Source organism: Coregonus lavaretus (genome assembly GCF_964263955.1).
Source record: "Coregonus lavaretus genome assembly, chromosome: 23".
NCBI lineage: Eukaryota > Metazoa > Chordata > Actinopteri > Salmoniformes > Salmonidae > Coregonus > Coregonus lavaretus.
The window spans coordinates 10562420-10586688 of record NC_140010.1 but is presented as its reverse complement, the minus strand read 5'-3'; the positions used below and the strand labels follow the sequence as shown (position 1 = coordinate 10586688).

Below are 24269 nucleotides of genomic sequence, written 5' to 3'. Positions count from 1 at the left end.
GTATGTAAACTTCCGACTTCAACTGTACATAGGCCTATACACCAACGTCTCTAACTTACTCTCTCTTTATTTTCAGGTTGCAGTGTGACAGACCACACCTCCTTCATATTCCTCCTGACCCAGGTCCCATATCTTTCCTGGCTTTCCTCGATGGTACCATCATTTTTCCGGGTTCCTCGGTTTGTTCTTACCCTCACCAACGGACGCTTCAAAACTCCTCAAACTCCTCAGTGACACATGGATTACTGCAGTGGCAGTAATGTACATTACATGGTATTCCTATACATTATAATTCTGTGTTTATATGCCTATGGAGGATCTGCACCATTGTTCTTTATTGAGGATTATGAGTTTTACCAATTATAAGCTTGCATATGATTAACCTTGCCAAACTACTGCCTCAGATTTACAAAAGTTGGGAGATGCTACCACGTCTAAACACAAAATGACTGATAAGGTAAACTGAATTCAAAGGAGCATTGTATGAAGAGACATGCCAGCTGTGATTTTTAGCTGCATGTAAAAACCTTAACCAAATGTGAATGTATTTTGTAATACTGATAAATTCTCTACATTCCTATACCATTTAGCACTAATTTGTGTGTAGCAGGGTAATTTGTATTGCATGAGTTTACTTTAGGCTCTTGTTGTGCACTGTTGACTCATCCAACACACAGTTTTTCTTTTTTATTAATAGCCTAATCAGAGAAAAAGAGGAGAAGCAAGAGGTTTTACTCAGCCCAAAATCTGTCCATGAAAATAAGGCTGGGGACTTTAATGGAGGGAAACTTAAATCTGTTTTACCTCATTTCTATCAGCATGTTAAATGTGCAACCAGAGGGGAAAAAAACTCTAGACCACCTTTACTCCACACACAAAGACGCGTACAAAGCTCTCCCTCGCACTCCATTTGGAAAATCTGACCATAATTCTATCCTCCTGATTCCTGCTTACAAGCAAAAACTAAAGCAGGAAGCACTAGTGACTCGGTCAATAAAAAAGTGGTCAGATGAAGCAGATGCTAAGCTACAGGACTGTTTTGCTAGCACAGACTGGAATATGTTCCGGGATACTTCCGATGGCATTAAGGAGTACACATCAGTCAATGGCTTCATCAATACGTGCATCGATGACGTCATCCCCACAGTGACTGTACGTACATGCCCCAACCAGAAGCCATGGATTACAGGCAACATCCGCACTGAGCTAAAGGGTAGAGCTGCCGCTTTCAAGGAGCGGGACTCTAACCCAGAAGCTTATGAGAAATCCTGCTATGCCCTCCGATGAACCAGCAAACAGGCAAAGCGTCAATACAGGACTAAGATCGAATCGTACTATACTGGCTCCGATGCTCGTCGGATGTGGCAGGGTTTGCAAACTATTACAGACTACAAAGGGAAGCACAGCCGCGAGCTGCCCAGTGACACGAGCCTACCAGACGAGCTAAATTACTTCTATGCTCGCTTCGAGGTAAGTAACACTGAAACATGCATGAGAGCATCAGCTGTTCCAGACGACTGTTTGATCACGCTCTCCTTTGCCAATGTGAGTAAGACCTTTAAACAGGTCAACGTTCACAAGGCCGCAGGGCCAGACGGATTACCAGGACGTGTACTCCGAGCATGCGCTGACCAACTGGCAAGTGTCTTCACTGACATTTTCAAACTCTCCCTGTCTGAGTCTGTAATACCAACATGTTTCAAGCAGACCACCATAGTCCCTGTGCCCAAGAACACTAAGGTAACCTGCCTAAATGACTACCAACCTATAGCACTCACGTCTGTAGCCATGAAGTGCTTTGAAAGGCTGGTCATGGCTCACATCAACACCATTATCCCAGAAACCCTAGACCCACTCCAATTTGAATATCGCCCCAACAGATCCACAGATGACGCAATCTCTATTGCACTCCACACTGCCCTTTCACACCTGGACAAAAGAAATACACTGCTCAAAAAAATTAAGGGAACACTAAAATAACATATCCTAGATCTGAATGAATGAAATAATCTTATTAAATACTTTTTTCTTTACATAGTTGAATGTGCTGACAACAAAATCACACAAAAATTATCAATGGAAATCAAATTTATCAACCCATGGAGGTCTGGATTTGGAGTCACCCTCAAAATTAAAGTGGAAAACCACACTCCAGGCTGATCCAACTTTGATGTCATGTCCTTAAAACAAGTCAAAATGAGGCTCAGTAGTGTGTGTGACCTCCACGTGCCTGTATGACCTCCCTACAACGCCTGGGCATGCTCCTGATGAGGTGGCGGATGGTCTCCTGAGGGATCTCCTCCCAGACCTGGACTAAAGTATCCGCCAACTCCTGGACAGTCTGTGGTGCAACGTGGCGTTGGTGGATGGAGCGAGACATGATGTCCCAGATGTACTCAATTGGATTCAGGTCTGGGGAACGGGCAGGCCAGTCCATAGCATCAATGCCTTCCTCTTGCAGGAACTGCTGACACACTCCAGCCACATGAGGTCTAGCATTGTCTTGCATTAGGAGGAACCCAGGGCCAACCGCACCAGCATATGGTCTCACAAGGGGTCTGAGGATCTCATCTCGGTACCTAATGGCAGTCAGGCTACCTCTGGCGAGCACATGGAGGGCAGTGCGGCCCCCCAAATAAATGCCACCCCACACCATGACTGACCCACCGCCATACCGGTCATGCTGGAGGATGTTGCAGGCAGCAGAACGTTCTCCACGGCGTCTCCAGACTCTGTCACGTCTGTCACGTGCTCAGTGTGAACCTGCTTTCATCTGTGAAGAGCACAGGGCGCCAGTGGCGAATTTTCCAATCTTGGTGTTCTCTGGCAAATGCCAAACGTCCTGCACAGTGTTGGGCTGTAAGCACAACCCCCACCTGTGGACGTCGGGCCCTCATACCACCCTCATGGAGTCTGTTTCTGACGTTTGAGCAGACACATGCACATTTGTGGCCTGCTGGAGGTCATTTTGCAGGGCTCTGGCAGTGCTCCTCCTGCTCCTCCTTGCACAAAGGCGGAGGTAGCAGTCCTGCTGCTGGGTTGTTTAGCCCTTCTACGGCCTCCTCCACGTCTCCTGATGTACTGGCCTGTCTCCTGGTAGCGCCTCCATCCTCTCGACACTACGCTGACAGACACAGCAAACCTTCTTGCCACAGCTCGCATCGATGTGCCATCCTGGATGAGCTGCACTTCCTGAGCCACTTGTGTGGGTTGTAGACTCCGTCTCATGCTACCACTAGAGTGAAAGCACCGCCAGCATTCAAAAGTGACCAAAACATCAGCCAGGAAGCATAGGAACTGAGAAGTGGTCTGTGGTCACCACCTGCAAAACAAGTCCTTTATTGGGGGTGTCTTGCTAATTGCCTATAATTTCCACCTGTTGTCTATTCCATTTGCGCAACAGCATGTGAAATTTATTGTCAATCAGTGTTGCTTCCTAAGTGGACAGTTTGATTTCACAGAAGTGTAATTGACTTGGAGTTACATTGTGTTGTTTAAGTGTTCCCTTTATTTTTTTGAGCAGTGTACTTATGTGAGAATGCTATTCATTGACTACAGCTCAGCGTTCAACACCATAGTGCCCTCAAAGCTCATCACTAAGCTAAGGACTGTTAAGTTAAGTTGTGTCAATTCAAATCTGGTATTAGGAACAAAAGAGGTCAATACACGTCTTCTAAAATAGACTAGTATTTTAATTAATGCAAACCACTTCAATGGTAAATATGATGTTCGTATATACGGGTCCACTGAAATACCACGCAGGGCACTCAGAGAACTAAGCCATTGTTATGAGTTCTTCTTAAAATACTCTGACAGAGATAGTTCCCGCTCCCTGCTGGCCAATCAGAGTAGAGACTGAGCGTGGTTTAGACTTACTCAGCCAATCCGTTGGCGCACAGGCTGGTCCCAGCCCCTTGGCGCTCCACTGTTGCACACTGTTGCCAGGCATCTAGTTGTTTTGCAACTTATCCAGAAAGTCAGCACTTTTTTGCAGTACCCATGTCCTTGGATGGTTCACAGATCACAATAGAGGCAGTGTTCGGGTATTGTGAGACACAAGTTCTTATCTCCCCCTACTCCTTAAAACAGCTCCTCACATTAATCACAGCTTGCTATGTGAAATAATTCATATCAGTACAGTACAAACCTAATCATTAATGCATTCTTTCTAAGCTAGTCATCACATGTAGTTAAAAGAAAATAGATCCCCACAATCCCCCTTTTCACACCCACTGGGTGTGAACCCAAAATAAGAAAACACAGGGTGTCACTCATTAAAATACAATACAAACAAAAAGAATCACACTTTTATTAATAGGCAATAATGATAATAAAAAATAAAAACCCTCAGTCCTTCCATCTACACCCAACTGTTACTAGGTTGGCTACCAGCCACCCAGGAACTTCAAACCTTCACATAAGGAAAGACAAACATTCGCAATGGTTAACTTGATTAATAAAGCATAAAACACAGGATTAATAGAACACAAAACACAAGATTATTAAAACATAAAACACAAACAGGGAAGTACATTTTGGCCCCCTTTAGACACCCTCTAGGGTGTCACTCCACCAAGCCTGGTAGGTCATATCCTTCATTCCTTAGGTCGGAGTCCGGGATTGGGCCGTATCTCACCATCTGTTGGGAAACCGCCTTCTCCATCTCCTTTCTCACCAACCCTCAGACACAGGGAATAAGACAACATCCACAAAGAACAAGTATACCAATAGAAGCTATAACTTCACCCAGAATAGTTATAACAATAGTTTTCCATTTACCAAATATGTTATCAAACCAACCGTTTAGGGAACTATCAATACCATAGTTCTCAGCCAGTTCGTTCGCTAGCGTGGTGAGTCCCTGAAGCGCTTTGGTCACGGACCCGTCCGGTGCTGTATTGTTTGGGGATGAAAGTACAGCACATAGATCCAAACAGAACACAAACTCCGCCCCGCTCAGCCAAAAGCATATCTAAAGCTATTCTATTCTGCCATGTCATTAAGCTAGTTGCCGCTGTCTGCTCAGCTAATCCCTTTATTGCATCACGAGTGTGGTTTATAAATCTTTGCTGGTTATAGTAAATATAATTTATCCAATCTACGTTTTTATTAATTGTTGACCACCAGAAAATACTTGATTCAAACCCAGCTGCGATCTGACATTCATTCTCATAAGAAATCATATATACCCCAAACTCAGCCAAAACCTAAAAAACTCCATAAAATTCACTGTCTGTATTCAAGACCTATCACCCTTGACCTGCTGAAACCCCCCCAAAATTGAAACAACAAGGCTTTATAAACATCATACTAGGTGTGTTGTTTTTTGTTTTTGTTTGTTTGATTACCCTAACTCTGCTACATGTGATCTCATCTCAAATGATCCATTATCAATTATTTGATCAACCCCCTAGGAAAATCTGTCTCCCCTTCTATTGTTCCTGTCCCCCCTGTAAATGTAATATTTCAGTTTGTAGCCAATACAATCACGGTTACATCAAATGTTCCCTCAGTTAATGGTATTTTCTCCCTAATATATATTCATACTCTTCTGCTTGCCTTTCCTCTACTATCCTTCTATCATTACTGGATCAATGATAATAACTGTAATAACTATCAATAATAATTGTAATAACCATTTCACATTAAATTGTACCTTTTTCTGATAATGTTATAATTGTAGCCTATTCCATGACTTTAGTTTAAAATATAAGTTTGTTTATAACAAATCCAGAACCCACCACAGGCTGGCGCTATTCCCCCAGCACAACAGCCAATGCCACTTGCATCCCCTGTTCCCCGTAACGAAAATAAATTATAGTTCTAAAATTTACCAACTATTTGTATTTTCCCGCTAACCCATTTCAGTTCGCTATTCAATTTATTTAAACTGTTCTCTCTGATTAGGCCCTAATTAATAAAACAAATACTTGCTATCGTTGATAAGCATACATTTAATGATGTTCCTAACATTTGAACTATCTCTCACCCCTCCCCTTGCTCCTTTCTATCCAACGGGGAAGGGGCGGGGACCTAGTAACATATTTTCATAGACCTTTCTAGAATACTTCTACTTAAGGACCTGTTGGACCTTCCCAACAGGCCTGCTTCCAGTTTTTCTTCTTTAGGGACTGGATGCTCACCAGTCACCTGGTCAGATAGAGTGGGTCACCTTCTCCTTTAGTTCACCTGTGGGGCACAAAACCTCTGACATACGGGTGTGGTTAATAAACTATCTTCACACATACATGTTCAGCTCTCAATTTCTATTGTTGTTGTTTTTTTTTTGTTTTTTTTTTAAAGTATTTTGTCCTCTCCTTCGTATATATTTATTATTTAATCCTACCATCCCCCTTTTGACACATGATTTGCCCATGTGTCAATATTACCACCTACCTAAACAATCACTTAGGTAATATTGGTAAATCATTATCCAATTGCCATCCCTCCACTCTCTCTTCTGTTATTTGATGGTTCAAATCATATATATTATTACCAAATTATAATCTTCTTCACACTTTTCACAGTATTATAAATTACCCTCAACTTAGTAAAATAAACTATCTTAAAGTCCTCCTCTCATGCCTTTAGAATGTACTAGTGTGGATGATTAATTAACACCAGAAAGTTAAAACAGAGTTCAGAGGCCATTGAAATCACTCAACGAACTGTTCCATCCCATAGTATACTAAACATTACCATTATTCTAAATATTTCATAAATGTTAGTTATCCCAAGTGTTCATTAAGTCCTCATGACATTCATTCTCATAAGAAATCATATATACCCCAAACTCAGCCAAAACCTAAAAAACTCCATAAAATTCACTGTCTGTATTCAAGACCTATCACCCTTGACCTGCTGAAACCCCCCCAAAATTGAAACAACAAGGCTTTATAAACATCATACTAGGTGTGTTGTTTTTTGTTTTTGTTTGTTTGATTACCCTAACTCTGCTACATGTGATCTCATCTCAAATGATCCATTATCAATTATTTGATCAACCCCCTAGGAAAATCTGTCTCCCCTTCTATTGTTCCTGTCCCCCCTGTAAATGTAATATTTCAGTTTGTAGCCAATACAATCACGGTTACATCAAATGTTCCCTCAGTTAATGGTATTTTCTCCCTAATATATATTCATACTCTTCTGCTTTCCCTAAATGAGATGTAATCCCTTGCCTTTCCTCTACTATCCTTCTATCATTACTGGATCAATGATAATAACTGTAATAACTATCAATAATAATTGTAATAACCATTTCACATTAAATTGTACCTTTTTCTGATAATGTTATAATTGTAGCCTATTCCATGACTTTAGTTTAAAATATAAATGTGTTTATAACAAATCCAGAACCCACCACAGGCTGGCGCTATTCCCCCAGCACAACAGCCAATGCCACTTGCATCCCCTGTTCCCCGTAACGAAAATAAATTATAGTTCTAAAATTTACCAACTATTTGTATTTTCCCGCTAACCCATTTCAGTTGTCGCACAACCAGCCACGTCATCACTCTCCGTCTAGCCAGCCCTCTAATCTCAACCCCAATCGCTCCCATAAATCGCTCTGGACAAGAGCGTCTGCCAAATTACCAAAAATGCAAATGTAAATATTCTCTACTTTCTCACCCATGATGTACGTCTACGTTCGGGTGAGCAAGTTCATACGTATATATCGTCAGAAACCCACAGGCACCTCTCAAACAATCGCTTCGTGGTGTTTTTAGCCAATTCTCAATCGACACAAATCACCCCCCTTTTCTCTCCTGACTCTTCAAACGCCACACTCTCGCTGTCTCCAGCCCCTCCCCTCCTGTGTCCAGACGGAACAGGCTTGGTCTGTTTTTCGTTTTAGCGTTTCCAATATTCTGCCGTTATTTAAAGTACTTTAGTCTATTTATTTAAATCAAATTATTCCCACCTAATTAGTTAAAGTCGGTGCATATTTATATTTCAACGATAAACCAAATTATTTCAGTCTAATTATTTAACCAATATTTTGCAGGGTCAAACATCAACCGTTACAGTTCAATTATATCAGTTCAAACGTTTCAGTTTAGTCATACTAATTATTCATTATTTTACCTTTACATTATCAAATTCAACCTCGCCTACTATTTTTCTCCCTATCTAAAAATAAAAATACTCAGCTGAACCTAGCCGCACCCCTAAGTTACGGACCTTGCCAGTCGCCAGTATTTTCTAAAATTTCCCGAACCCAGCCGTACCGTCGAATTTACAGACCTTTCTTCGAACCTAGTCGTACTGACGTAGTTACGAACCTTGCCGATAGCAATTACTTAAGTCAATTATTCCCTGTATCTTCGAACCTAGCCGTATTCTCGCAGTTACGGACCTTGCCGATAGATGTCAGTATTGTCTCCGAACCTAGCCGTACTCCACAGTTACGGACCTTGCCGGTAGAACAAATACTCTCTGGTACCATGGTTTAACATCACATTCACCAAAGGTTTGCATGTCACAATATTGTGCTTATCTACTCATAATAGTTTCATAATTTAGTTCACTTACATCAGACAGGTGTTTCACAAAATTAATTTGGATAAAGCCAATGTGCAGAACTTTAGTTATATAACAATAGGTGTCTGCTTACCTTTTTTTTAGTAGTCCGGACTCTTTGTGAAACACACCGTTCAATGACAGAGATGTCCAATGGGCCGGACAATACCCAGCGAAGTCCCTTCTACCAGATCACAGTCGGTGGTCACCAATTGTTAAGTTCCGTCAATTCAAATCTGGTATTAGGAACAAAAGAGGTCAATACACGTCTTTTAAAATAGACTAGTATTTTAATTAATGCAAACCACTTCAATGGTAAATATGATGTTCGTATATACGGGTCCACTGAAATACCACGCAGGGCACTCAGAGAACTAAGCCATTGTTATGAGTTCTTTTTAAAATACTCTGACAGAGATAGTTCCCGCTCCCTGCTGGCCAATCAGAGTAGAGACTGAGCGTGGTTTAGACTTACTCAGCCAATCCGTTGGCGCACAGGCTGGGACTAAACACCTCCCCCTGCAACTGGATTCTGGACTTCCTGACGGGCCGCCCCCAGGTGGTAAGGGTAGGTAACAACACATCCGCCACGCTGATCCTCAACACGGGGGCCCCTCAGGGTTGCATGCTCAGTCCCCTCATGTACTCCCTGTTCACTCATGACTGCATGGTCAGGCACGACTCCAACACCATCATTAAGTTTGCAGATGACACAACAGTGGTTGGCCTGATCACCGACAACGACGAGACAGCCTATTGGGAGGAGGTCAGAGACCTGGCCGTGTGGTGCCAGGACAACAACCTCTCCCTCAATGTGATCAAGACAAAGGAGATGATTGTGGACTACAGGAAAAAGAAGAGGACCGAGCACGCCCCCATTCTCATCGACGGGGCTGTAGTGGAGCAGGTTGAGAACTTCAAGTTCCTTGGTGTCCACATCACCAACAAACTAACATTGTCCCAGCACACCAAGACAGTCGTGAAGAGGGCACGACAAAACCTATTCCCCCTAAGGAGACTGAAAAGATTTGGCATAGGTCCTCAGATCCTCAAAAGGTTCTACAGCTGCACCATCGAGAGCATCCTGGCTGGTTGCATCACTGCCTGGTATGGCAACTGCTCGGCCTCCGACCGCAAGGCACTACAGAGGGTAGTGTGTACGGCCCAGTACATCACTGGGGCCAAGCTTCCTGCCATCCAGGACCTCTATACCAGGTGGTGTCAGAGGAAGGCCTTAAAAATTGACAGACTCCAGCCACCCTAGTCATAGACTGTTCTCTCTGCTACCACACGGCAAGTCTAGGTCCAAGAGGCTTCTAAACAGCTTCTACCCCCAAGCCATAAGACTCCTGAACATCTAATCAAATGGCTACCCAGACTATTTGCATTGTCCCCCCACCCCTCTTTTATGCTGCTGCTACTCTGTTTATTATATATGCATAGTCACTTTAATAACTCTACCTACATATACATATTACCTCGACTAACCAATGCCCCCGCACATTGACTCGGTACCGGTACCCCCTGTATATAGCCTCGCTATTGTTATTTTTACTGCTGCTCTTTAATTATTTGTTACTTTATTTCATATTATTTTATATAGAATTTTTTTGTTTTGGTATTCTTTCTTAAAACTGCATTGTTGGTTAAGGGCTTGTAAGTAAGCCTTTCACTGTAAGGTCTACATCTGTTGTATTCGGCGCATGTGACAAATAAAATTTGATTTGATGAGGTGAGGAATTTTTGTATGGATATCAATGAGTGTTGAATTTGGTCAACCAAAAATGGAATTGCTAATTTACTATGTCAGGCTTATTTGATCAAATAGAAGTTTGGAAATGGTTAGGTTGTTATTAATGTACTGATGTAAGTGGACGCACATGACAACTTAGAAAAAAACAAATATATATCAGAGTTGTGCCTGTTGTCATGGAGATAGGGGAGTCATCATGGATATAGCCAGATGTTTACGTTGCGGAACGGTTTGTACTGAACGACGTGATTCCCCAATACGTTCTTGAACAGGCTTTGAGGTATGTTTGGTGGGTGTGGTGAGGTGTGGCTTGAAGTAACATATTTAAAGGGAAGTGGCCATTCTGACAGCATTTCACAACCCAACCCAACCCCTCCCCGTTTTTCAACTGGTTCAGTACAGCACCGTTTCCGTTCAATTGAATGTTCCAGAGCGTAAAAACTTACTGAACGCAGCCCCGCTTTAGCATGGACATTGCCGTCGAGGGCGTACACAATTTTAATGTAGTAAACTAGGTGGGGATTACTATGAGTTGGGAGCAATCAGCAAATGAAGACAATTGACTAATCCTCAATTGCACTGCCCATGCGGTCACAGGCTATAATGGCACAGATATAAAGATGAGTCAACGATCTCTATGGCCTGTTGTTCACACGCATATCTGCCCTCTCATTGGCTAGAATGGTCCCACCTGATCTCGCCTCCTCCCGCCTGCTTTCGAGGACATGTACTTCCATTGTTAGAGCGGTCACTTGACTATCTTGTTAATATAATAGACCCTCTTTGGCCTAATGCGCTCACTGGAGTCTGAACGTCCTCTTTAAAAAATATATAATAAATTAACAACCTTACAAACATGGCGATTGTGGTTCTTATAAGTGTGGCTTGGAGGAGTTATTTTGCCAACAAAGTCCCTATTACTGGCACCTCCTTCCTCCAATCCATGTCTTGCTTTGCATTGAATGACACACCCTCTCTACCGTCACTCATGAGATGGGGGGGTGCTGTGAGTTCCTGGTCCTCCTAGCCTCGATTTGGCCGGACACGACACACTTTCGGATTTACAGAACAAAAGCAACAACGGACCGAGGGGGGTAGGTACAGTAAGGAAACAATTTCAAACAATGAACAAATCGATTATTCAATTATAAAGGCTTATCATATCAAGTATCAGTTTGGGTCTCAACTTGAGACATCAACAAAGTTCTAGAATTGTTTCAAATGTTATCCGAAACGAGAACCCGTTTGAGGATCGACGGATAAATAAAGCGACAGGGTCAGACAAACGGTATTGTTCCCCCGTGTTGTTCTCTCCAACTTCAGCCATTAACAAAAGAGAAGATTGGGATATTTTGTTTTCACTTTATCCAACCCCAGAGAAGAAGGGGTGAAATACATGATTCCGGTAAGTTTTTATATTTGTTATTACTGAAGCGTGTCCGTGTGAGTGCGCTTGTGCAGTCTGACCATTTTCGCTAGTACGCCACAAAGGATCAAGACATCGGAAGGGTAGGCCTATTGTCATGGCACTGCTCCAACCTATGAGTTGTTAAATATTGTATGCTGTCTTGATGTTACATTTGTAACAATGTCAATATATGAGGCCTGGTTATTGTTAGCAAAGCGCCGGATATCTTTCTGTCGTCGGCAATATAAAATGTTTTGACGGGCTACTAGTTTGTTCGCTCCCTGGTTGGCCCAATATTTTTTTTGGAAATGAACAAATTACTTCCGAGAACCAAAGAGTGCCAACAGAACGCAGCAGGATACATTTAGTTAGCTAATCACTTGAGTTCTGAGACTAGATATCCCAGCCCCTGACCGTCAGGCTCGTAAATTGGATCTAATTTATCATACTCGACTGCCAGTTTCTTTTCGTGTTAGTTTCGGTTTAGTACGCTATCACAGGGTTTCCCAAACGCGGACCTGGGGCCTCCCAGGGGTGTACTGATTTGTTTTTTGCCTTAACACTACACAGCTGATTCAAATGATCACCTCATCAAGCTTTGATTATTTAAATCAGCTGTGTAGTGTTAGGGCAAAAACTAAAACGTGCAACCTTGGGAGGCCCCAGGACTGAGTTTGAGAAACCCTGTGCTGTGGTAATCATCATGTGAACTCCTAGCTGGAAGGCCGCAGCGTGTGCATGATTTGGCCCTGCACACTTATTCATTTGTCATCATACACACCTAATTCAGCTAACGAAGGTTCGGTATTGGTCATCGAAGTAAGTTTAATCGGGTGTTACAGTACCAGTCTGGGACATGCACACTGCGGCCCACCAGGACCAGGGTAAAAAGACCACTTGAATATGGGCACTTGGATTAAATCCCATTTTTGTGTATTTGTCAGGGGGATATTACTTTAAATATACACCTGTTGCATGTCATAATTTGCTCTGTGAATTGACAATGAACTTGTTATGATTTTGGTCAGATAAGGACAGAGGTTGCACATAAATTCCTTCAAAAAGCCGGTCTCAAGTTGGCCTTTGACTTTATATAAATGTCTCTGCCATAGCAGTTTAAAAATAATAATAATGCAGGTTATTATAAAACACTTTCCTATATAAATATGACCATGTTTTATTTATGTATATATTTTATCACGTATGAATCGCCTACACATTGAATATGTCAATTGCTCAATCTCTTTCCATAGGTGATTCTGCTGTGCCTCACTGCCTCTGTCAGCAGGGGTCAAACTTGATTCTGAGGACAGACGACTTGAAGTGAAACAAGGACGACGGAACAAAGCCAGTGCTGGAAACTGGTAAGAGAAGCGCCTGTGGCGGATTTCTCACAGCCCCCCTTTCCCTGAGACCCCCTGACACCACACCCTCACAAAACAAAAGTCAATCACCACACTTTGGTTCCAAGGGGGAGGGGCACACAATCTGGACAGAGGGTATACGACCAGTTTCATGGTGAGACTTTGAGAAGGGAGTGTGACTTAGAAGGGGGAGGGGAAACAGCTGTCAGATCTTTGACTTTGGGAATAGAAAGTCCTCGTCTAGATACTTTCATCCACTGACTGTGTGACTCATATACCACTCCTTTGACACATTTTGCCCTAAAGCACATGACACCATTATAGTGACTAGACATTGGCAACCTCCAGTGCGATTTCTTAAATTTATTTTATACTGGTATAGTACATTTAAGCACACACTGTATTTGATATCTTAAATCTTATCTCTACCAGACTGGAGTGACGGGCGGTGACATCACTGATGGCAACACACGTTGACTGTAACACAAGAATAGGACTGGAGGTAAACATGAAGGAGTCATCCCTGTGTGATGTCACAAGGACAGAGCGCGAAGGAAAGCATGCCTCCCCGCATTCCTCCAAGACTTCACACCACCAGATCACCAATGGAAAGAGCAAGCTATCCTCTGACCCCAGTGCAACAGACAGTGATGTAAGCGAGGGCAGAGATGGGGGTGTTAGTTTCAGCACCAACCATAACTCTGTGGTGTGCCTGCCTTTGGTCTCTGAGGGACTGAAGCTAGTATGGACACAGTCAGATCAGACACGTGAGCTTGACACCATCTCAGAGCTGGTCCAGGCATTCAATGTGTTCCCATACCCAACATCTCGTGAGGTGAATGCCTTGGCACGGCTCTGTGCCCTGCCTCTGGACAAAGTCAAGGTCTGGTTCATGGTGCAGAGAATCAAATACGGCATCAGCTGGGCCTCAGAGGAGATTGAGGAGACGCGTCGCAAGCTGGCCGGACCTGAGCGGACTAACGACAATGCAAATGAGAAGGAGATAAAAATGAGGAATACGAGGAATGGGTGTGGGGCAATATCTGTGGAGGCAGAGGATGATGATCCAATGAATAATGGTCTTCACTCCTCCCTGCTTCACCCAAGAAAACGAGCCAGACGTGAGAGCCCAGAACCCTGCAAACCAGCCGCCACCGTCCAACATTTCAGTTCCTCTCTCCCACCCCCTCAGGATTCATACTACTACCGCCCTCCTGTGGACATGCCAGCAACTACCGCAACTGATGCTTCCTTGAGCCTCTCTGAGACCTCACTTGGCTCTCCACAGCAACGCGGACGCTACAAAAAGACCAAAGCCCAACTTGCAGTCCTTCGCAGCAGCTTCCTGCGGGAAAACTGGCCCGCAGAGACGGAGCTCCGACGCCTGCAGGAGGAAACCGGCCTGAGCCGCAATGACATCCGCAAGTGGTTCAGCGACAGCCGGTACCAGCTTAGAAATGGGCGTGGACTGCTTGGAACATCCATGGTCTATCCTCAGTTGACCACAGGAGACTCAAAGAACGAGTCTCAGCAACTTCGACCTCTTCCACTCGTAGCTCACAGGCCTCGGGATCAAGAAAATGGTGTTGAAGTGCAGGGAGGGGCTCAAGGGAAGGGAGCTCGCAGCAACGGGGTGAAAGATTCACACTTCTTCCAGAACTTCCTGTCAAACAGCCTGGAGGCCTTTGGGGAGGGAGCAGTGGGAGTGGAGGCGGAGGAGGACGAGGTTGCGGAGGAAGCCTCTGTTCACACTGAGACTGTTAAGGAAGAGAACGAGGCGGTGGTGAAACATGAAGAAAAGCCCCTACACTTGATTAGGGGCAGTAAGGACCCAGAGATTAAACAACCACCATCAGCCGTTACCATCTCTGCTTCCTCCTCCCCCTCGCATTCTACCACCCCTCCACCTTCGACTGCTAATAAGCGTAGTTCTACTAGCACCAGCACGGTGCAGAGGTCTGCTCGCTCAGCCAAAGCCTCACTGACAGCCCTGTCTCTCTCCAGTCCTCCCTCATCCTCGTCTCCTCTTCTTACACCCGCTGGCCGACCACGGAAGACCAAGGAACAACTGGACATACTAAAGGAGCACTTCTTGCGGTGCCAGTGGCCTAAGAGTGAGGACTACACCCAGCTGGTAGAGCTCACAGGCTTGCCACGTGCAGACGTCAGCCAGTGGTTTGGGGATACGCGCTATGCTGTTAAAAATGGTCAGCTACGCTGGGTGCAGGGGGTCCGTGAGCAATTCCGTGAGCAATTCCTGGCTGAACTAGCCACACAGCAAAATGGCAGTGGTGGAAACGGTTCCAGTGGGACCACTCGGGTTACGGGTAGCCGCAAACGAAAGTCTCAAGTGAATGGCGCAACAGCACCAACGTCCACTGCAGATTCCCCGGACATCAATCCGCTGGAGGTTTACCATCGCTTGACAGGGGTTCTTCATGAGAAAGACCTTGATGCCCTTTGCAAAAAGTCACGAATGAGCTACCAGAAGGTGCGGGACTGGTTTGCATCTCAGGAGAGCAAGGTAATTGACCCAGAGCCCAATGTTACTGATTGAGATGAGGAACTTGTGGGCTGGTAAGGGTTGTAAATTAGCAGTATGTCTTTCTCTTTTACAGAGGACAAGGCTGATCATGTCTTACCCAGAATTTCTCATCAATTTGACAAACTTTTCATATTGAATTACTTTGCTTTAATGTGAGCAGGTGTGACTCTTAAATGCTTAGTCTTCCTAGTATCAGCACAGATTTTGCGACTGTGCTGAATTATTGCTGCATTCTGTCTTTAAAAAAAAATATGTTTGGACTTTAAATCCTGATGGTGCTGCCTACTGTAGACAGGGCAGTACCTATTACACTGGTTCAACCCCCCCCCCCCCCCCCCCCCCCTGTTTCCTTGTTTTGTTTGTGTTATATAATTTGTAGTCCAGTATTGTAGCAACATATATTATTAACTGGATAAAAAGTATGTATTGGTTGGAGCTCCTTAGGTACTGTAGTGTAGTTCTGTATTTTTCAGAAGTGAAACTGCACTGGGAAAACATTTATGAATCTTAGGGTAAAGACACTGATTAATCACTTAAAGTAGTACTCTTTCCTTTACAACCTCCAATTCCTTTTCACGAGAAGCAAACTGGCCATTCACTTGTAATCCTTCTGAATAGACATGTTGCACTTGCATTTTTGAGCACTGACATTTTAGCTGTGATAATGTTCATTAAATGCATTCCTTTTCAGAAAAATTGAATTCCTATTAAAATTATGTTATGCAGTTTGAACTGACCTGCAATGTTTTAAAGTGAAGTTCAATGGCCACGAAGACCAAGTTCAAACCATATTTTGGATAAACTGAAGTACTCTCTTTGGTCCTGTATAATGCTCACATCTCTCAATTTATTCTGTTTAGCTGTGAAGGGCTGCAATGTAGGCTTATTTTATCTTTGAGTTTTCCGTTTATTTCACCTAGGCCATGCCCCAGATTGGTGGGGACCGTATTCTTCCTATAGCAAGCATTTGTGTGAGGGGATGGTTAGGGTGACAGAAGTCACTGGAATTGTGTAATCAAACCAAATTCAGTTCAGCAGAGAAGGGACTGAGGCATAGAAGTAATAGATTCTTAGTCCACTTTAATCCAAAGCAATAAGTAGTGTTTCGTGCAGGCCATTTTCTATGCCTTCCGAGAGGAAAACAACACGTATTAAATTAATCCAGGTATACCAGTAAAAGTATTTAAGCAACATTTTCTACAGTGTAATTTTTTTTCTATTAGCTATGATAACATTACAAAGGAAGTACAAGAATACTGTAGAGGCCTGAAGGAGAAATGTTTGTCTTAACACTATTCTCAGTTGCAGATCCCTTTAATTGCAGTTGTAAACAGTTTTTCAATTTTCTACTTAACTGGACACATGGCACTCATTTCATAAATTAAAGAGATTCTCCGGTACTTTTGTATACTTTTTATCTAGGAGTTGCGAAAGTAGCACTCACAAGCCAAAAGTGGTCCCTGAAAATTGCGTACTACATCACATATGTGCAGATATGTGCACCACCTCATTGCGCTCTCTGCTTTGTCCACTGAGTCGTTGGGCCCGCCTTGCAACCTCATTGGATAATGCTGGGCAGGCCTCTTGCTAGCTTCCACTCAATGCAAGGGCTAGAACTCAAATTGCTAAGGGGCTGGCCCATGTGGGGTGAAATGTAGGGAAAATGGCACTGCACAGCTTCAAGAAAAGCATCTTTCAAACTAGGGATTTCGTGGCTAATTGAGTTAAAGACCGTAATTCTGCTCATAGATTATGCATGTGTGAACTACACTTTTGACACATCAGCCCAAAGTGGGAGGTTTACATTTGTTTTAAAAAAATACTTTAGTTGCCAATGTACCGGAGCATGTCTTTAATGTTGTATTATATGTTCAATTTAACATTTGCACAACTGCATCACTGGAAACTAGTAAAAACAAAACAAAAACGTTGCGTGTGTATCCCATTGTTTTCTTGTTTGTGTTAACTGCTTCCCCACACTTTCTGAGATCTGGGTCAGCTGTTCATCTCAGATTCTGCAGAAAAAATGGGGTCTTTGCCATTTAATCTCCAGTCACTTTAGGAGCTACTTAATTAAAAACCTACATTCAACTGGATCTCAATTTTGTCACTGGAATTAAGTCAGTGTGAGACATAGCATGAAAAAGTAACCTACCGGTTTACTGGCCATTTCTGAAAGTCCTTGGCGAGTGCAGTGATGACCCAGTCAAGAACTGGAAAATGTTAGGAGTCAGATTCTCAGACCTGAGATTTGGAGAGAGAGGTCTGCTCATTTAGCTTTGGGCCTCTTTACACTAAACTACTTTGACGACACATATTAGTCCCAGGAACGATACTTTTGTAGTGTAAAGAGACAGATCTAGATTCAGATCTCTGTTTGGTTGGCTCAACTCCTCTGTCCTCTAGTAAACAATAAATTTAGCTAGGCATATTTATAGATAAAAGGATAAGTAGCATATCGTTTTCAAATGCTTTTTTTCCGAGTAAACGTCAGCTGATTCAAAGGGGGTGTGGTGAATCTCAACTCTTCCGCCAAGGATTCAGGTAGGGTATTCGTGCTTCCTAGATCTGAGGAGGCGAGGACACTCCTCCATTCGCTTACTAATTATACTGAACAAAAATATAAATGCAACATGCAACAATTTCAAATATTTTACTGAGTTACAGTTCATATAAGGAAATCAGTCAATTTAAATAAATCAGGCCCTAATCTATGGTTTTCACATGACTGGGAATACTGATAAGCATCTGTTGGTCACAGATCACTTTTTTTTTAAGTAGGGGCGCGGATCAGAAAACCAGTCAGTATCTAGTGTGACCACCATTTGCCTCATACAGCGCGACATCTCCTGTGCATAGAGTTGATAAGGCTGTTGATTGGGCCCTTTTGAATTTTCTCCCACTCTTCAATAGCCGTGCGAAGTTGCTGAAACTGGAACACGCTGTCGTATGCGTCGATCCAGAGCATCCCAAACATGCTCAATGGGTGACATGTCTAGTGAGTATGCAGGCCATGGAAGAACTGGGACATTTTCAGCACCCAGGAATTGTGTACATATCCTTGCAACATGGGGCAGTGCATTATCATGCTGAAACATGAGGTGATGGCGGCAGATGAATGGCACGACAATGGGCCTCAGGATCTTGTCACGGTACAGTTGAAACTGGGATTAATCCGCAAAGAGCACATTTCTCCAGCGTGCCAGTGTCCATCGAAGGTGAGCATTTGCCCACTGAAGTCGGTTTCGACGCCGAACTGCAGTCAGGTCGAGACCCTGGTGAGGACGACGAGCACGCAGATGAGCTTCCCGAGACGTTTCTGACAGTTTGTGCAGAAGCTCTTCTGTTGCGCAAACCCACAGTTTCATCAGCTGCCCGGGTGGCTGGTCTCAGACGATCACGCAGGTGAAGAAGCCGGATATGGAGGTCCTGGGCTGGCGTAGTTACACGTGGTCTGCGGTTGTGATGCTGGTTGGACGTACTGCCAAATTCTCTAAAACGACAACGGAGGCGGCTTATGGTAGAGAAATTACCATTCAATTCTCTGGCACCAGCTCTGGTGGACATTCCTGCAGTCAGCATGGCAATGGCACGCTCCATCAACTTCAGACATCTGTGGCATTGTGTGACAAAACTGCATATTTTAGAATGGCCTTTTTTTGTTCCCGGCACTGTGTAATGATCATGCTGTTTAATCAGCTTCTTGATATGCCACACCTGTCCGGTGGATGGATTATCTTGGCAAAGTAGAAATGCTCATTAACAGGGATGTAAACAAATTTGTGCACAACATTTGAGAGAAATAAGCTTTTTGCAGCTCAGGAAACATGGGACCAACACTTTTTACATGTTGATTTTATATTTTTGTTCAGTGTAATTGACACTCAACCAATTATCAGTTTCCGGGTCATGGAGGAGCGAGGACGGAGGATCGAGGAGAGGACTGTCTGTCCAAATGGGAATCTCCCACTCTACATGTCCCTGCAAGAATTACCTTAATACCAGTAGACAGCATTTTTCCTCTGTTAACCACATTGAAAATTAAAGGCTTAAAATATTAACACATTTGTGATTCATTGCATTAACCAAGAGTGCAACATACTGGTTTAGATGAGAAGCTCCTGTATAGTTTGATGTGCGTTCCTTATTGTTTGTCTATATACTATGGTATTTACGGTATGCTAATAGGTGCACACACATGCATGAAGCAGGAAATCTGATGTTGAAGAGAGATCTTAATACACATTTTACTAATGTAAATCTACCCTTACTACTACTTTCAATGATGCACCATGGAAATCAACTGATATTCATCAATTCTTACCGGGTGGGAGTGCTAATAATGGTGGGAGTCCCTATGACAGGAGAGAAAAAAACAAAAAACATTTCAGTTTGATGTTCAAAGTGATTTACAGAAAAATAGTTGTGTTGCTTGAATGAACTACCATTGTATGCTAAGACAATTCTATGCCAATCTTTTACCATCTGTTTGTGGATTGTTGATATATTTGTGACGTCTTTCAAAAATGTTTGGCATGAAAATACGCCAATCATTTTTTTCATTAGATCAAGTGAATCTGTTGTGTGCCACTCACTGAAGCCACCACGCTCGTGCAGAGAGCTCAGGCTGGAGATTGATGTGGCAGAACCAGGCGGAGTCTGAGAGTGGGAGCAGGAGAGAAACAGAGACCATAAGAAAATACACTTACTGGAGGAAAGAGTTACTCAGTCTGCTACAGTTAAGACAGAGAAGGGATATGAAACATGCTATAGCAAAGAAGGAACGCAAACTCACTGCGAGGGTGAGCCTAGGGTTTCTATCTCTGAACCTCTCCTGGGTTTCAGCAAAGCCTTGGTGGCTGAAACACAATTATTGACAGGTGAAAATATCTCTGAATTGAATACATTTAGACAATATAGGACATTGTGTTTGAAAGACTGTTGTGAAAGACAGTCAGTATGATGTGTGTACGCATACATGCCTGTCTGTGCAACCACATTCATAAATCTCCTACCTAACAGGACGTGAGCGAGGGGTGACTGTAAGGACAGATAAGGAAAGTTACACACCATTGCTCATCTGAGGTTTAAAATGGAATGGAATTTCTCCTATTGCGGATACATTTAAATGGTATTGTCATGTTAATAAATAAAAAATGCACCAATTTGTAAGTCGCTCTGGATAAGAGCGTCTGCTAAATGACGAAAATGTTAATGTAAATGTTAAGATCTCTGAAATGCCTCTGACCACAAACCATCAGCGTTCATCTTTACCTGGGGAGGTAACAGCCACTGGGAGAGACATCCTTTGGGCACTGCTACGGAAACATCAGTTGTCAGTAAACACTTTCAGCTTATGAGATAAGGACAGCATTTGAAAATATTTTTCTCAGATGTGATAAATAGTAGAGACTTATACCCATTTGTTTGAAAGTGTCCAGGTGATGCCTGTGAAAAGAGAGGAAAGTCTAAAATGACTATTGTGACAGCAATAGCGTACTTGATTAATCAAATTCAAAAGACAGTTTTTGCCAATGCTCAAAGACATTCGGTGCTAGACACACTGAAAATCTTACCCTCCTCTGAGAGAGAGGTTTCTTCAACTCAGCATTCTCTCTTTTCAGCTCTAAAACTTGCCTGCATAAAGGTTATGTGAGAGAAAGAAATGTCACTGTAATAGATTGAAGTAAGACAGAAGAAGAATAATAGTAACATACTATCAGTTGTTGTTACTGAACCTGTAACACTGATCTGTGACATCCTTCAGTCTCCTCTCCAGCTCCATAGATTTGTTTTTAAAGTAGACAATGACCCTTTCCTTCTGCCTTCGCTGGAATAGAGTAATCTGACAGGCAGAGATATAATTGTACAAATAGGTGCTGAGCTAGTAGGCACGTAATAAACATTTGCGTGAAACTTTCACACTGCTTTTGCCCTTTTATATCAAATACACCTAACACAAAATGCAAAACAGAGTTGAACCTGTGCTATGTGCTCCAGACGAGACTGAATGAGCTTCACAGGGTCTTTGAAGAACACCTGCTCCTGAGGCTTCATCTGCCAATACAGGAAGAGTGAGGTAGGGAGAAGAAAATGTTATAAGTATACGCTTGATTTAACAGGTAGGCTACATGTTGCTGTTGATGAATCAGTGACAGTCATTGAATTGAAATAATTAATAACACACCAACCTGATCTGAGATGGCCAGGTAATTGCAGCTGGCTCCACACACAGTGCATTGTTCTGAGGGAAAAGAAAGGGCAACATTTCGAGACAACAACACAACAGTATGAAATAGTAAGCACAGATCCGGGACCATAGGATGGGTGTGGGCGGGAGACAGGGAAATGAGAACTGTCATACTTTTACTAGGGTTGATGCACCCTTCACAGCAGATGTGACCACAGCTGGAGACAGCAAAGTTCTGGCCCTCTCTTCGGAAGCAGCTGTTACAGTGAAACCAGTCCATCCCAATGCCTTGTTCTTGACTAGCTCTTGAATCTAGGCACAAAAGCGTGGAGAGCAAGGTTAGAATTCAGGATGGCTGGATTCCATCATTATAATTAGTTATGTTCAAGCATTTTAACCCGGTTTATTGTCTCAAGTGTGCGTCTCAAGTGGACTTTTGTGTCGCTAGCAAATTAGCTAGATATGATCAATAACCGGTTTGAGCCATAGTGTGAGTCTGACTTTCCAGTAATGCTAGCTTGGCTAGATAGCAAACCAGCTAGCTAGCGTAAGGTTGTAAAGTGATGCAGGGAATAGAAAAACACGTCAGACACACTCAAATATGAAATATGATTTATTCCAATGTTGCAAAAAACGTTGTTGGCTACCTTAGTTTCGAAATGTAGGCCTTAGTTGACCATCGACGTGAAGATGAGGTGCTGAAAAGTCTGCTTATTTCTTTTTTTTTACTAGCTCCTAGTCCTGCACTGAAGCGTACCTGGTACGGTTGAATGTGCGCGCGACGTTGATTGGCCGAGTCCTCCATAGCGCGCTAAATTAGTAGGTGTATGGTTGGTTGCCCCAATTTCTTCCCTTCACCTAATACGGTAACGGTGCGGAGAGAATTTCCAGTGAATAAAATGTCCTGGTCTCCTGCTAAGATATGTCTATGATGATAACTATATGGTTTATAAAATATTAAAGGTGTATTCCATTGTCAATATTGTATGACAAGGCAGCAAAAACAGGTGCGCAACAGGTGCACTTGTCACAACATTATCAATACCCTGGACATTGTTTGCTCAATTTCACCTCGGATTTCCAAAATATCCAAGCCTAAGCAGGAAACATCACTAAACTAAGAACAGTGACTAATCATTAATCCTGTTGATATTTTACTAGATCCTTTCTTACTTTCACATTTGTGTAGGCCTGCAGTGCATTGGTAAAGTATTCAGACCCTGTCACTTTTTCCACATTACAGCCTTATTCTAAAATTGATTAAATAGTTTTTCCCCCTCATCAATCTACACACAATACCCCAATGACAAAGCAAAAACAGGTTTTTAGAAAATTTTGCAAACGTATACAAAAATAAAATAACATAAATACATTCAATCTTGTTTTCTCATGGTTTGAGAGTCCTTTAGTTGCCTTTTGGCAAACTCCAAGCACGCTGTCGTGTGCCTTTTACTGAGGAGTGGCTTTCGTCTGGCCACTCTACCGCAAAGGCCTGATTGGTGGAGTTATCCCATCTCCACAGAGGAACTCTGGAGCTCTGTCAGAGTGACTATGGGTTCTTGGTCATCTCCCTGACCAAGGCCCTTCTCCTCCGATTGCTCAGTTTGGCCGGGCGGCCAGCTCTAGGAAGAGTTTTGGTGGTTCCAAACTTCTTCCATTTAACCCTCCCGTTGTCCTAGGGTCAAAATGACCCGCCACTGTGTTGAACCAACTTTATTTAATTTTTATATTTTTTGGATCATTTGTGAGAAATAGGCAGTGATACTTTCTTTAAAGTCTCACTGCCTCCTTCTCACAAATGATCCCAAAAATATAAAAATTAAATAAAGTTGGTTCAACACAGTGGCGGGTCATTTTGACCCTAGGACAACGGGAGGGTTAAGAATGATGGAGACCACTGTGTTCTTGGGGACCTTCAATGCTGCAAAAATGATAAACACCTGTTTTCGCTTTGTCATGGGGTATTGTGTGTTAAATCCATTTTAGAATAAGGCTGTAACAAAATGTGGAAAAGTGAAGGGGTCTGAATACTTTCTGAATGCACTGTATAAAAGGAGTGCCATCACTCAAAAAGTTAAGTGGGGAGGTTATATATAGGCCTACTATAGTATGGAGACCACCGTAGCTCTGCTGGTACTGTGCTGCTGTCTGTCAGTGGCAGACAAAGTGAATGATATCACCTAGCAGCAGCCTGTGCCTGACATATGGAATGAGCTGAGATGAGACATGTTGGTAGAACAAAACGTAACTGAAATACACCAAAATGGAACTTGCTGAAGTGGAAGCCAGCCTGAAACCAGGTGGCAGACCTGATCAGACAGAATGAATGTAGGGGATCTCACAGCTGCTGAGCTACATGCCTGCACACTGCATTACGACTAAAGACTGTGAGATTGGTTTTGCTTGCGCGTTTAAGCACAAGCTGTTGAACTGAAAGCCATTGCGGCCAGACTGCAGGCAAGTGAACACCTAGTGGAAGAACTGGA

At 43.1% G+C, this 24269-nt stretch overlaps 2 protein-coding genes across 2 annotated transcripts; one reads left to right on the top strand and one right to left on the bottom strand.

The window, feature by feature from the left end:
• Positions 1 to 11307: 11307 nt before the first annotated feature.
• LOC311150710 (homeobox and leucine zipper protein Homez-like) lies at positions 11308 to 17525 on the top strand. The gene is made up of 3 exons (XM_084188227.1): positions 11308 to 11681; positions 12938 to 13048; positions 13481 to 17525. The coding sequence occupies exon 3, from the start codon at positions 13509 to 13511 to the stop codon at positions 15603 to 15605; it is 2097 nt and encodes a 698-aa protein (XP_084044353.1). The 5' UTR covers positions 11308 to 11681; positions 12938 to 13048; positions 13481 to 13508; the 3' UTR covers positions 15606 to 17525.
• LOC311150711 (E3 ubiquitin-protein ligase RNF212B-like) lies at positions 16659 to 22531 on the bottom strand. Its single transcript, XM_084188228.1, has 14 exons — positions 22431 to 22531; positions 21958 to 22095; positions 21785 to 21837; positions 21576 to 21650; positions 21332 to 21438; positions 21170 to 21230; positions 21013 to 21041; positions 20868 to 20911; positions 20609 to 20633; positions 20389 to 20452; positions 20189 to 20252; positions 19918 to 19948; positions 17749 to 17837; positions 16659 to 17608 (listed from the first exon to the last, which is right to left on the bottom strand). Exons 2-13 carry the CDS (start codon positions 22061 to 22063, stop codon positions 17753 to 17755), a joined length of 744 nt encoding a protein of 247 aa, XP_084044354.1. The 5' UTR covers positions 22064 to 22095; positions 22431 to 22531; the 3' UTR covers positions 16659 to 17608; positions 17749 to 17752.
• Between the last annotated feature and the right edge of the window lie 1738 nt (positions 22532 to 24269).